Below are 14249 nucleotides of genomic sequence, written 5' to 3'. Positions count from 1 at the left end.
AATCTTTCAACTGTTTTGTCTTTTGTTGTTGTTACATTAAGGCACACAAAAACGCTTTCACACATTCATTTACTTAGTTTTTCAGCATGTTATAGAAAATGAGGTTATTTTTGTACCAACGATTTACCACCAGATGGAAGCGTATCGGTCAAATCCAGTTAGCATTTTCCAACCTCAAGCTACTTTTCCTGCAACTGCTTGTTTAAGTATTTTGACTTAAAGCAGCACAAGTTGCACATTCAACGTCTGGCATGTGTCATGTAGCCTAGCTGACTTTTCACTCACGTCAAAGTGATAAGCAGCGCTGTGAAATGTGTTGCACATAGTTAGTATGCAGTAAATTAAAAATGAATTTTCAATAATTTTACTCATTTTTCTATCAGATCTAGTTTATTACATTTTATCTAACTGTATTTAGTGTTGTCATTAACAAAACATTGGAATGTGGCATAATGGAAAAGCAACAAAACGTAAGTTTTTCGTCATCTTAGATTAAATAATTATCCTAGGTCTTGTTGTTTTGTAAACATTCAATCTTGCAATATGTAAATGCAAGATGCTACTGATAGGCTATTACAATGCTTATCTACAACCGGGGTGCTTAACCTGCAATCACTAAAGTTAACTTATGCGGCTGTAAGCATGAACTAAATTGTGGTAATTCGTGTATGTTGCGAATTGTTCTTGCAGTAGAAGATTTAATATAAAAGGAAAGAAAGCTGGCTTTATGTCTCAAAGTGAGAATAAATACAATTTTCGTAAATTTTAAAACTCCTCACTCAACAAGATCAAAATTAAGTGAATAATCATATTTATTTATTCCCATGATATTAGGCTATATGTTTTGCAGTCAATATTGTTGACAATGGTGGGGGGGGGCAACTCGGCAGGATTTTCGAAATTCTAGGCCGTAAACTTAATGAACAGTAGATACAAAGTATTGTGCTTAATCGTGCTTAATGTGTTGTTAGGCTACATTGAAAAAAATTGCAAACGCATACACAGGCAACCTACGGCGAAAGGATTTCATTCTTGTGATAGCTTACACAGACTGGCGCATAGCATAAGCGAAACTTGCCCTTATTTACTTAGACATACCTGTAACAGCATACTACAGGGCTTTAAACACCACTTATGATAAGTCTTGCAGTCATCACGGTTTGCTATCTCGTTTGCTGTTTTGTATACGCATTTAGGGCAAATTTATCACAACTGACAACACAAAACAGGACAAATTTTAAAGGCAAGTCAACAACAGTAGCATAAGGATATTAATTGGTTGCCTAGAAATGTCCAAAGAAACTGAAAATCATAAAAACCGCGCAGAAATGGCATCAATCAAACTAATCTTCCCAACGAAATGACTCCTGCCAGAGCACCTTCTGTAGTTTGCCACCCTCGCGGCTTCCATCTGGTATCAAGCGGTAGTTACAGATAGTAGAACTTGCCGAAAGCAATGAAGTTTTAGCGCTATTAATTAGATAGGCTATACTCTAGCCTCTCCTAATTGTTTGGTTTGATGTTTTATTTCTTTGATTGCTTGTTTAGAGTTTAAATTGCTTAGTTTGTTTAGCTTTAATCCCGTCATCAATTTGTTTTTTTTTTCCGGTTTTGTCATTTAAAGTACTTTGCTTTCTAAATCTCTGACTTGACTTCTTTGATCGCTGCTATCTCACCCCTGGCTATAATGTCTTGTGCTTTTCTCCCTTATGTTCTTAAATATTAGCAACTATTGCAGATCTTAACACTGATTTACTTTTGTAGTTCTTTTACTGTTTTGTTGGAGCATTGTTAGGACAAACTATGCAAACGCTCAATCTTCCAACTCTACAAGTGAGTCCTTTTAATTTTTTTTTTTCGAAATAATTAATGATATTAAGTGCCCACTATAAGTAGCCTCATGCAGACCTACACACAGGGCCGTAGCAACAAAGAACGTGGCCCCCTCCGAACATAAGTCCGGGGCCCTTTACAACGCAGAAACTGGAATGTGGTATTTATTTTACACAACATGCAGGGTTCATATTATGTATATAAATACATAGTAGAGGGCACAGATCCGCTAATTTGCGAAGCTAACGCTTTGGTTAGTGGATTAGCATTTCCGCTAATATTTAGAAATTTTAGCGGACTCGTTAGCGAAAGTAAATTTATTGGAAATCCGCCGATTTCTTTGTTGAAAGCTAACACACCACTGTACATACATAGGTCTACACTGTACAATGACAGTGTGTAGGGCCTACATATATTCCATAATTACTTAAAACGCTTTATTCGAGCCTTGTTCTGCGCAAATTGTAATGGGTCATAGTCCAGGAATCTGGCAATCTTGTTTTCGATGGTAATTGCAAGAGCAGAAAGCCTGTCATCTGTCATGGTTGAGCACAGGATATTCTTGATCAGTTTTATTCTGCTGAAGGTCCTTTCAACGCTGGCGACCGTAACTGGTGTGGTCGGTTAGAAGAATTCTGATGCAAATGCAAAGATTCGAATATATCTCCTGAAGGCTGTTCTTGTAGGCTACGTTAAAAAAATGCTTGCCATGACAAGTCCTCTTTCTTTCTCGATGATATAAGTAAAACGATTTAATTCCATTATTAGTTCGTTGGCATCAATGTCTCCCATTTTTCTTTTAAATTTTTTTCAGTGATTGTCCAATTCCATTGTCCGCTCTGTTAGCTCAGTGGTTACGTGCCCGCTCAAGACCACGCGCCGCAAGTTCGACTCTCGGGGTGTGCGCTTGAGCAACGCATTTGAAGACTGCTCTCCATTCAGCGGCACCTAGGGAATGGAATAATTTCCTGGCAACAACACTTCAATAATCGGAAAACTTCACTCTGCCAATCTCGGTAACCGGCCCTACGTCAAGAGCCTCTACAAGTACCGTATGCGAAACTATCAGGAATAACTAATCAAGGCTTTGTCAGACCGAGGATAAAGATTCAAAACCAACTAACCCAATCATTTTCTCTAAGACACTTCTTCAGGCTGCTAGCGCTGTGCAGAAATTCAAACAACTTGTACCACTCCACGAGTTGGTCAAAGCACGAAGAAACAGAAGACATGGCCTGATCAGTGAGAAAAAAATTGCCGATTTGAATTTTTCTTCAGCAGAAAGACGAGTCGAATCATCAGCACATTCGTAACCAAACATTCTCTTCCTACGTCGCACCTGTTTTTTTAAAACACCTGCTCAATACCAATAAGCTCTGCTGTTTCGCGTGCATTTGTGACCACGTGGTTATATCCTGTATTTCGATAGTCCTCCAAAAACTTCGGCGGAGGGGCCCTCATTCCTTGCGGGGCCCCCTCTGATCGAAGGGTTCGGAGGGCGATTGCTACGCCTTTGCCTACACAAAACTAAGCACTTTTGCGTTTGTAAAATTAATAGACCTATGTATGTGCGTTGTTGTTCTACAAACGCAAGAAATAAACTATAGGCTTATAGGCTACCATGTTACAGCCTAGTACAAAAAATTTTCATTTTAACACAAAATAGAAAATGAACCTTTTTAAACTTCTACTAAATAATGTACGTTGAAACTATCACTGCCAATAAACAGCTTGTCTACTTACTCCGGTCAAATATAAAAATGCGATGTTAAAATTTAACTTTCACCTAAACTATTTTACCATCAGTTTATCAGTCAATCAGAACAAACAACTTTCTAATTTTTAAACTCAATGTCAGTGAGCTCCAACGGTTGTCTGAACGGTGGGAGCTGTCAATCTACCAACTCTGATACTGGAGACTGTTTGGATTGTTTGTGCCCTCTCGGTGTCTTTGGAAGTTTATGTGAAAAGAGACTCGTAACTATCGAAGGTGATCTTTTGTACAATGTGATGGGAATTGTTGAACAACTAACACCGAATTCAACAGCAGTAGTTGAAACAGTAAGTTTTATCCAAATACTTTTCAAGCGCAAATGTTTTTACTTTAGAGATTAGACTAAAGGTTTCAATACAATACTCTACAAAGTGACTGAAAAAAAAAGAGAAAGTTTTAGCATAAAAATAAAGCAGTTCTCATCTTTTCTAGGATAGTCTTTTAGTCCTTCTGAAATAATGACGTTTTACAAAAACACAAAAAAAACGATGGTAGGTTTCCTAACTTAAAACTTGCAAACCCATTTTCTGACAATTGCCATGAAAGAAGAAGGCCGATTTCAACAGCTATCACACTTTGTGTTTCAGCTAAGAACTGCAATAAACACTGTGACCAATGCTCGTCAAGCAACGATTACGACTGTGGAAGGAAACGCTACAAGAATGAATATCGGTTTTATACTTTTTGTGGAGAGACCGTCCCAATGGGTGGACTACACAAGCATCCAGACACTTGTGAATCCTATAAATACACAATTTTCTTCATCAAGTTCAGTTCAAAGCATATTTGGAACTGGATCATCTCCTTCTTATCTGAAAGTCCAGCTTAGTAAGTTAACTTGTTGGTTTGATAGAAATTTAATTATATCATTTAGGAGCTTTTTTGATGATGTCAAAATTAAAAACTCGATACCTTAGTCATTGGTTGTGTTGAGTTTTGATCTTAGCCTTAAATTTAGTTTCGTTTTTTAAGGGTTTGCTTGAATTTTTAAGATTTCTATTACTTTTCTGGAAAGTTTGCTACATCGCATATAGTAGAAAGCCTATTCCACAATATCGTTACTGTCTGTGGTTGCATCGTATTGTTTCTATACTTTCTTTTCCTGCTTCTTACGTCATAAATTAATAAAGAATTTTGTAGTATTTTTTTTTTTATTTTACACAATAAAGTAGCCTATGCCATGCAATGCATGGTTTCTTTTGCGATGCCAATTCACCAAAATATTTTTTTTTTTCAAACGTACCGTATTATCCCAGGGCTCAACGAGTGCGTATCAAACTGGACCAACTGTGACGAGCAAGCAAACTGTGTGGATTTGGATCCTGGATTTATGTGCGAATGCAACACAGGATACACAGGCGATGGTGTAACTTGCACGAGTTAGTTTGATTTGTGGTATTTTGTAAACAACAACATAAAAGCAAAAACAACTGCTCAATGTTTGCACATATTCAAAATAATGCCCGGGGTCATGGCTTGTCGTGTAACCGCTTTAGTTGGAAATGACTGTATGGGTGGGTGTACGCTTTTCAAATTTGTTTTTAAGATGTGGCCCCATTATTGACCCCACACTTCCTCACTAGCTTATTTAAGAAAGAACATAGTCGATATCACTTTTCGCGTCTTTAATACAACACGACTCAGAACAAACCCAGGTTTCCCGGATGCAGTAGCGGGGACACTTACCAGTGGACCAAGGAGTTAGCAACGTATGTTCACAATGCAGCTCGAAAGTTACACTTCAATTTTTTCAACAGCGCAGAGTATGAAGGCTACCTCAAAAACCTGACATATGTTTTGTTGTTTTTAGTTCTTACGTGTGAATATAGCCAAGTCCCATTAGCATCTTCTCAAGCAACCCAAATTGTCACTCTCCCTAACGGGACAATCGCAAACGAACCAGAAGAAAATTTGCCTTTTGGTACAACAGTTATATACACATGCCCAGAGTAAGTGCAGCAGCCTACTTGTCATGCTCTCACGTGATTATACGTAGGGCCTTTTAATGCCAGCTGATTGTTTCTTTTGTATCTTGACTATTTCAGTTGCACCAATCACGTAATAATAATGAATGACGTAACAGACAAAGCGACTTACTACTTTTGTACAGTGGTGATTAATTTGATGAAAGAACGTCATTTATAACGCAGCTTTCTTGCATCGAGAGGAGACAGTCATTTTTTTGTGTTTCTCCAAAAGAAAATCGAATAGGCTATGTTGATTCTCAAAATGTTAAAAGTTAATCAACAAGTATACTCTATGAAGAAACAGAAGAAACAGCAGCGTCTTGTTTCATGCTGTTATTTACTAGAAAGTCCACTTTTGGTATAAAATCAAAATGTATGGTCGAACGCTTTCATTGCACTTCAAGATAACTTCAGTCGCATAAAATTCAACATCTTTCATCTAAAGAAATTACAAGCTAAAAACTAATTCAAAAAATAAAGTGCTTTTTGTGAAAACAACAATATAATCTATTGTAGAAAAATAAACGCTTACAGCCAGGCGCGGATTTATGAGGGGGCCCAAGGGGCCCGGACCCCCTCCGAAATTTTCTGAGAAATTGTTGAATGGTTTGATATGCTTCTAAACAGCTGACATTAGTCCCACAGCGGACTTAACTTATCCCGGAGGGGGGAGGGAATTATTTTTGTTATTATTAAGGTTGAAATTATCCATTGATTATACATTTTAATAGCAACATTTGTTGGAGCTGGCTCAGCTGAAACCAACGCTGAGCCAAATGACGTCAGTTGAAACAATCTGAAACCTGAATTGTTTTATAGTTTTTAGTCTTCATCATAATTTCAATCAATTACCGTAGGCTATATGTCTGCAAACATATAAATATCCAATTGGTCATGGACACTGCATAGGCCCTACAGGGTTTTAAACCAGATTTCAAGTTTACTTTGCATGCTTAGCAATTTTTATTCCAGCAAAATTTATTGATGAACATGGCTGTTTTAATGCCTATTTTATAGCATATCGTATAATAATGTCGTAGTATCATTGTTCACAGTGGCGTAGCCAAGGGGGGGGGGGGGTTACAACCCCCCCTTTGGCACGCGAGTGACGTCACGATATTGAGAATGATGTTCTCAGTCTCTATGTCTCGAAAACAAAGTTTGCCTAATTTTAAGCAAAACTGCATTAAAAGAGCGAGTTTTGCCAATACCAAACATCTCTGCCAGGAATTAGCAACAAGAAAACATAGAAACTTAGTTTTATTACCGAAAAAATGCCGAAGAAAACATGATCTTATCCTTTTGCTATGCCACCGGACAGCACCATTTTACAGGAATATTTATACCCATAGTTTTGTTGAAAATGCTCTCAGAATGCACCAAATTCAAAATAATTTTTCAAAATTTTCTGAGGGAGGCACCCCAGACCCCCCGCCGCTGGGTGTTTCCTTTGGCGAACACGCCGTCGGGCTTCGCCTACCGGCCGTCCAAACCCCCAAAATTCTTGGCCACGCCACTGATTGTTCATATCTGTTTTATCGTTTTCTTTCTTTTTAATTCATTTTCAAATTTTCTGGCCCCCCCCAAAAAAAACTCCTAGATCCGCGCCTGCTTACAGCCAACGTTAATTTGGATAGCGTTGGACATAGTCTTTACTGTAAACTGTTGTTCAAGTAACAGCCTTGCCAAAACACAGTCCACAGTCGCATGATCTTGATAAGTCTTGACTCAACGTCTCAGTTGAGAGCACAAGTTTTCATTACTTGACCAACCAGCCAATAACTTATCAATAAGCAGAACAACAATTGTGTTACATAAGAATCTGCAATGTTCTTTACAGAGGATACGTAACCTCAGATGCGTCAGGAAATTCTCTAGATGGGATTTCATTGCCAACGTGTGAAGTGAACGGCTGGACAGGGTCTCGTACAACTTGTGGTTTTGGTGAGCCAGCAAAGTGAACAAAAGCAGATATTTTTCCATTGCAATATCGAATTTATAAACTTTCTAAAACACAAAAACAATTCATGAATAATATAGAATAGATTTATAAAGCCATTCTCTTTTAATTATAGGCTACATTAAGATAAAGAAATGAAATTTTATGCTTGATGTTACTATCTATATGGGTATCTTATTAATTGGTATTATTTAAAAGTTTGCAAGTTTTTGTTAGTTTTAAAAACTGCTAGCCTACTCTTAATCAGCAGATTGTTGTTATAATATCTATAGTCAGCTTTTCAGCATTTTACTGCAACAAATATTACATCAAATGTAGAGTCTACTCTAGACCCTAAAGCCATGTACGGGCTGTTTTAGTCTTAAATGGGATCTTCAGAAGGTTTTTATTCAAATAGAGGAAAGCAGTAAATATGCAAATAGTTATATTAGATGACAATAATTTTACTTTTGTTTTTAGATTTGGGTTACAAAATTGCGATTGGGATGGCGGTAGCCAGTAGCTTCATCATTTTCATCATGGCTTGCTATTTCCTTGGAAGCTACTGCCTGAAAGCAGAACGCAAAGCCAAGGCGAAGAAGCGAGAAGAGAATGCAGCAGGACCAAGCACAGTCGCTGGTTATGATAATAATTTCTTTGACAATCCGTGAAAAACTTCCAAAACAAAAGTGCGGGGCGCTGGAAAAAAACAATCAGGTTCTTGTTTTCGCATTGTAAGATTGTTCGACCAAGATTCTTAAAGTGGGAAGTGATGTGGAAATCAAACAGAAGTTAAATTTATATTTTTGAGGCATTGTCAGGTTCAAATAATTATTATGAACCTGAAAGGCGAGATTTGTTTTTCTTTACATTGTTAGAAAATACTTTTGCCTGGATTTTATCGGAATAAGTCATATGCGAGTACAAAGAAAGAAGTAAAACAACGAGGAGAATAAAAGTGGACTTTTCAAGAATTTAAAATATTTGCCATGGCTCTTTGCAGAGTTTCTGTATTTGCTGTGAACGAAACAAAAAGTGCATAATTTGTATGTTATTAAACAACATGCACTGTTCCAGTAAACTAGTTACTAGATAACATAGCTTCAAATATGATTTGATGTTAGACACTGCTAACACAATGGCAAAACTATTGTGGTTAAAGAACTTCAAGTTACGTAGAAATGCGTTTTAAAATTGAATCTTGTTTTGCTGTGTTTTAAAATTGAATTTGTTTTGCTGTGTTTTAAAATTGAATTTGTTTTGCTGTGTTTTAAAATTCACCTCACGATGGTTCTGAATCACCATTGTCCCTGAGCAAGTACGTTGTCGGTTGTTTGCACTTATGTTTAATGAAGACGATTTTTTATGATTGATTTGTGTTGTTCAACGACAGAAATGAGAAAAATGGTTGCCCCTTGTATCAATTTAGAAAATGAAAGCTTGCAGCCGGCGTGGTACTACACTAACATGACAGGTAAGCAAAAAGCACATATGTACAGGCGTACAGCACTTGCGTAATATAATAAATGCTCAAGAAGTCCCGTGTAAAACTCCTTTCCAAAGAAATTCACCCGTCGATCATTCAGAGAATGAATCAATTGATAAGTTCCAGAAAACCATTCTTCAGTGGAAGTTGATACATTAAATTGTTGCTGCCAACAGTTGTGCATTCACAGCAAGCTGAATTTAACTTGTGGATACTGCATCAGTAGTACTAAAAACATCAGTACTAAAAACAGTTTGCCATAATTTGGATGAAAAAGCTCTCGGGTAATGTTACTTCAATTACGTAGAAACCACTTTCAGCATCCACGTTAGAAGTTCTGGTATATTTGTGCATCCCAAAGTTAAGTATAACATTTACAATTACAGATATCACGATGGCTTACGATACCACAAACCAGCAATCATAAATTTATTGTCACGATAAATTAAGGCCTATTAGGTAGCCTCATATTCCTCAGTAGAATTTGTGTTGTGCATATAGATGAATTTACGACATAACAGAAGTCTTTATCACTACTTATAAAAGCATCATTATATCATCAAATGAGCGCAAACCAACGCTTCTTTTTAGGTAAAGCGTTTTTTGCTGCTTTGAAGATTGCTTTGAAATTTACAACATAAATCTACAGCACTGTACAAGTTAACTTAAATGTGGTGTTTATGACGATTATTTACCAAATCAACAACTCCAGGCAACTAGGGTAAAAAATTTAAAGTATACTCCAAACAACGTTTTTTTTTTAGATTGAAAGTGAACTTTCTTCCATTAATCAACATTGAGATAAACGATAGAATTGTGGGGGAGATATGTGCAAGTTACTGCTTTTCAGAGCAAGCTAAAAAAAACGATTTCGTTCTTGGAGCTAGTTACACGATAACTGTCTGATTTTTTAATTCTAGCTATACATATTTTTAATTCTTTTATGTTTTAGTTTTGAGCTTCTCCCTATTTACAGATCTGCAGAAAATATAGGCCTATGTACAATTCTTACACAATACAGACAATATTGTACATGAGGTCATTGATTGTGGAGTAATCACTGCATCATCACAAGACACAGATACTGTAAGTGCATATTCGAACGAAAACAGCATTGAAGCACAAACAACAGTTAGGCTAAGTTATACAAAACAACACAATCTTCTTGGAAACATCATACTTTGTTTGAACATAAATCAACTGTTCGATACATATTTTTTGTTTGTTTTTAGAAGCAAACATAAGTCAACAAACTTTAACCCTGTCCGGAAGAATAGCAAACATTTTATGACAAAGTTTTACACTTGGTTCATTTCATAGACTTCTTCACTTCCACCGGCTGTGCTTGAAGACTTTTTCAACATTTTTATGTTATCTTCGTAGAAGTCATCGTCAATCTGGGCCTATGGTCGAAAATCGGTTTTTAGTGTTGACAAAGCTACTACTTCTCCAAACGCCGATATTCCAGCTCCAACGTAAAAGACTATTCTCCATGCTTCGTGTTAGTCGGGAACCTACAGAGTAGGAGTCACGCTAAATCTCAGTCTTGCACATTGGTGACTGACAGCTTTTCGTATGTTTTCTAACTTTTAATAGGCCAAACACACTTCTTTCGTAAATGTTTGATTTTATTCTGCACAATTTTAGTAATGACCTACCTTTTGCAATACAAAATATTAGCTCGTGCAATTTCATTTTCACTTACGCTGTTGATGATGTAACCAGCCACTAGAGGCGCTACCTGACCGAGAACGTGGCGAATGGATTCGTGAAGGAATACAATAATATTGCCAGAATATCTTGGAGCGATTTCCACGTGACATACTTAAAGCACATACTGTAGATACAGTGGTATACAAAGATGCATAGCCGTAGGAGATGGGGGGGCAGGAGGGGCGGTCGCTCCCCCGCTGAAAAAAAAAACGCTGCGAATTTGGGCAAAAATCTGCACTTATTTGGGCAAATCAATCTTATCATGATATTTCGACATTTTACCAGTTTAAAAACTTTACGTAATTGTTATAATTTATGAGATATATACATTAATATTTTCCAATCAATGTAAAATGCATTTTCATCGATTTTGAAAATTGTTGCATGTGGTATTGCAATTTGGGCACAATGATAAGTTTCGATTCAACACCACCTGCAAAAAGTAAAGTGTAAAAGAACATAATTGGCAAGCAAAGTTAAGCTTATTAGTACCGATATTCACCAGCATGTACATAGGCTGCATTTCTTCACAGGTGAGATTTCTAAGCTTGCTGGGTAGCCTGCTAATAACCTTATGAGGTTTTTGCTTATTACTTTATGTGCATTTTGTATGTAATATATACATTAACATTTTTCTTTAAATGTTAAATGTAGTGTCATCAATTTTGGAACTTTTGTATTTGTTATATTGCAATTTGGGCAGAATGTTAAGCTTCGATTCACGATTCAGTATATATCTGCAGAGTGTCAATGTAAAAAAATGCAATTAGCAAGCAGAGGTACTGGTAAGCTTATCACTGAAGTTCATTTGGAATTAGGATATACACTACGGTACATGTTTTCGCTGGTGGAATTTTGAAACCCTGCTTTGTACTGGTAATCTTATGAGGTTTTTTGCTTTTTTCTCTATATTCTACTAATGTATGATAGCCTATTTATTTGTAAAAATATTTGGGCAAAAATGTTCAGTTATTGGGCAAATCAATCTTACCATGAGTTTTCAAAATCTTTCTAGTTTAGGAATTTGTTTATAGTGTTGCATTTTGTATGAAATACATTAACATTTTTTTTAAATGTTAAATGTAGTGTCATCAATTTTAAAACTTTTGTATTTGGTATATTGCAATTTGGGCTGAATATTAAGCTTCGATTTAGTATATATATGATATATCATATCTGCAAAATGTAAAATAATGCAATAAGAAGGCAGAGGTAAGCTATTACTAATAATCATTAGGATATACACATTTCTTCATTGGTGGAATTTTGAAACCCTGCTTTGTACTGGTAATCTTATGAGGTTTTTTGCTTCTTTATCTATATTCTACTAATAAATTTATTTGTAAAAATGTCCAGTTATTGAGAGAATCAATCTTACCATGAGTTTTGAACATCTTACCAGTTTAAAAACTTTGTATTATATTGTTATAGTGTAATATTTTGTATGACATACATTACAATTTTTCCATGAATGTAAACAGTGCCATCTTCAATTTTGGAAAATATTGTATTTGGTATGTTGCAATTTGTGGAGAATGTTAAGCTTCGTTTTAGTACCTGTGAATTTTCCAGTGTTTGATTTCATGTTTTTGTGGGCTACAGTTGAATTGTTTTCTATAAAAAGAATTTTTTGTATTAACTGCTGTTTGTGTTTACTGGTCCTAGGGTTGATATGCTCAGCTATTTACCATGAATGACATAGTATTATAGCAATCAATGATCAAATGTACAGGCAAGTGTTATGTTGTTTTGGCATCCAATTCATGCAGTTAATATATCGGGCAATGTAGATAGTATGATATTGATGATGTTGTCTGTATTTTCTGGCAAGGATTGAGTTTGAAACTATTACCTATAGGATAGGCCTATGAGTTGTTTTAGTTCAGTGCCTACGATTTCAGTAGTTGCTTCATCATGAACTTAAAATATCTTGGTAATGATGTTAATGAAAAAACATTGGCTACAACTTCACTGTAATGAGATCAATATTCATACTAATTAATAGCAACTTAGCTTTCTTCAAAGGTGCAAATTTGATGCTCATAGTATGATAAATTGTCGAATTCTTTTCAGGTTGCAAGGTTTTAAGTAGCATGGAGTAAGTAATGTTACTTTAGTTTGATGAGTAAATAGGTTGTCATTTTAGATTTTTTCAATGCAAATTTACGAACCTTGAGTCTTGAGATTTTGAAATGATCTGAGGGCATGGATATTTAGCCACTGCTGTCCAGTTATTGTTGAATTCTCAGTTTAATTTGTTGTTGAATCCAGTTAGGCCTGTATATATATATACATATTTTTGTGCCACAAGAAAATTATTTCAATTTGATGGTTTATTAAGTGTAAAGTTAATTCAGCCTTGTTTTGCTGCCTGTGTTTTTATAGTACACTGCCAAGTTGATGAATGTTTTTTGAATTTGATGACTTATTTCAATTTGATGGTTTATTTAGTTTAAAGTTAATTCAGCCTTGTTTTGCTGCCTGTGTTTTTGTACACTGCCAAGTTGATGATTGTGGAGTTCTTAGACTACACTATCTCAGAGGTTGTGAGTAATATTGTGTTTTTCACAATATGTTTGCAAAGGCAAAATTTGGGCAAAGTTTGGAAAATTTGGGCAAATTTTGTTCGCCCCCCCAACATTTTTTACTCTCCTACGGCTATGCAAAGATGTGTTACCAAATTAGGCTATATTTGGACATTTCAAAAAATGTAAGCTAACGTTCAGAGAAAAGGTTGTGGTAATAAGCTAAGTTAGGCTAAGTGCCCTTCAACAACTGAGAAAAAAACGATAAGTTAGGCTATTGTCAAGTAAAAGCATCGCTTACTCAATTAAAGTAGACTAGAATAAGCTAAAGTTTCAATTAACCATTTTCATTATTACATACCTTTAGTACAAGTTCGTACATTGTTTGGCCTTCATGTTTTATAGCTTAGTCAGTGAGTTGGTACTAGCCTACATTAAATTTTGGTGATTTGTGATTACGAAGTGTTTTGAAAGCTGTCAGCAATTTATGCATTTCGAATGGCTCCTTGTTAAGTTTGTCTCCTACCCTCGACGAGAGGAACGAACTTTATGGTGAAGGTGATGATAATGACTGTTAATTGTGGACGTTTCAGTTTCAATTTGTCCAGTGTATTGTAGTGAAGTGCAATTGAAGAAGAGTTCTTTGCGTTCAACAGATTGAAGAAGTAGTTTTTCCAGGCAGAAAGCATTTTGTTTTCATCTTTTAAAAGTTTTTCGTTTCTTCCATGAACTAAATGTGTGTTCTTTTACCGCCACCATAGAGCTGTTTTAATGCTTGAGACACTGCTCCAATTTCATTCTGTTGGCTTAAACCTTCTATCCTTTTTCACATTCTTTCAATTCATATGACAAATTTACTGACCATAGTAGGCCTACAGCAAAACTGCTCATTATCACTTGGCCTGCTTTGTGGAAAGGCCTGGTGATCACCAGTTACCACAATAACCTCTACTGTAAAAAAAAGTCTTTAGATCACAATAAGAAAACATGGAAACAAATTTTTGAACTGCAA

At 35.9% G+C, this 14249-nt stretch overlaps 2 protein-coding genes across 2 annotated transcripts in view; both read left to right on the top strand.

Annotated features, from left to right (window-relative positions):
* LOC145781138 (solute carrier family 2, facilitated glucose transporter member 5-like) overlaps positions 1–14249 on the top strand; it is a 177474-nt gene that overhangs the window by 57150 nt on the left and 106075 nt on the right. The gene's annotated exons all lie outside the window — the stretch shown is intronic.
* On the top strand, positions 389–8882 carry LOC145781368 (uncharacterized). Its single transcript, XM_082593152.1, has 8 exons — positions 389–470; positions 1765–1833; positions 3692–3894; positions 4195–4435; positions 4864–4986; positions 5418–5556; positions 7415–7518; positions 7994–8882. The coding sequence occupies exons 1-8, from the start codon at positions 443–445 to the stop codon at positions 8182–8184; spliced, it is 1098 nt and encodes a 365-aa protein (XP_082449278.1). The 5' UTR covers positions 389–442; the 3' UTR covers positions 8185–8882.

The sequence above is a fragment of the Aplidium turbinatum genome, chromosome 12 (genome assembly GCF_918807975.1).
Source record: "Aplidium turbinatum chromosome 12, kaAplTurb1.1, whole genome shotgun sequence".
NCBI lineage: Eukaryota > Metazoa > Chordata > Ascidiacea > Aplousobranchia > Polyclinidae > Aplidium > Aplidium turbinatum.
The sequence above is the reverse complement of the archived record's forward strand: the minus strand, read 5'-3'. Positions and strand labels throughout refer to the sequence as shown.

Bases quoted from the DNA above. Each gene is read 5' to 3' on its own strand.
- LOC145781368 (XM_082593152.1), top strand. From the start codon at position 443: ATGTGGCATAATGGAAAAGCAACAAAAC. The intron at 3,895-4,194 runs GTAAGTTTTATC...TTTGTGTTTCAG, and splicing joins CAACAGCAGTAGTTGAAACA to CTAAGAACTGCAATAAACAC. The intron at 5,557-7,414 runs GTAAGTGCAGCA...TGTTCTTTACAG, and splicing joins GTTATATACACATGCCCAGA to AGGATACGTAACCTCAGATG.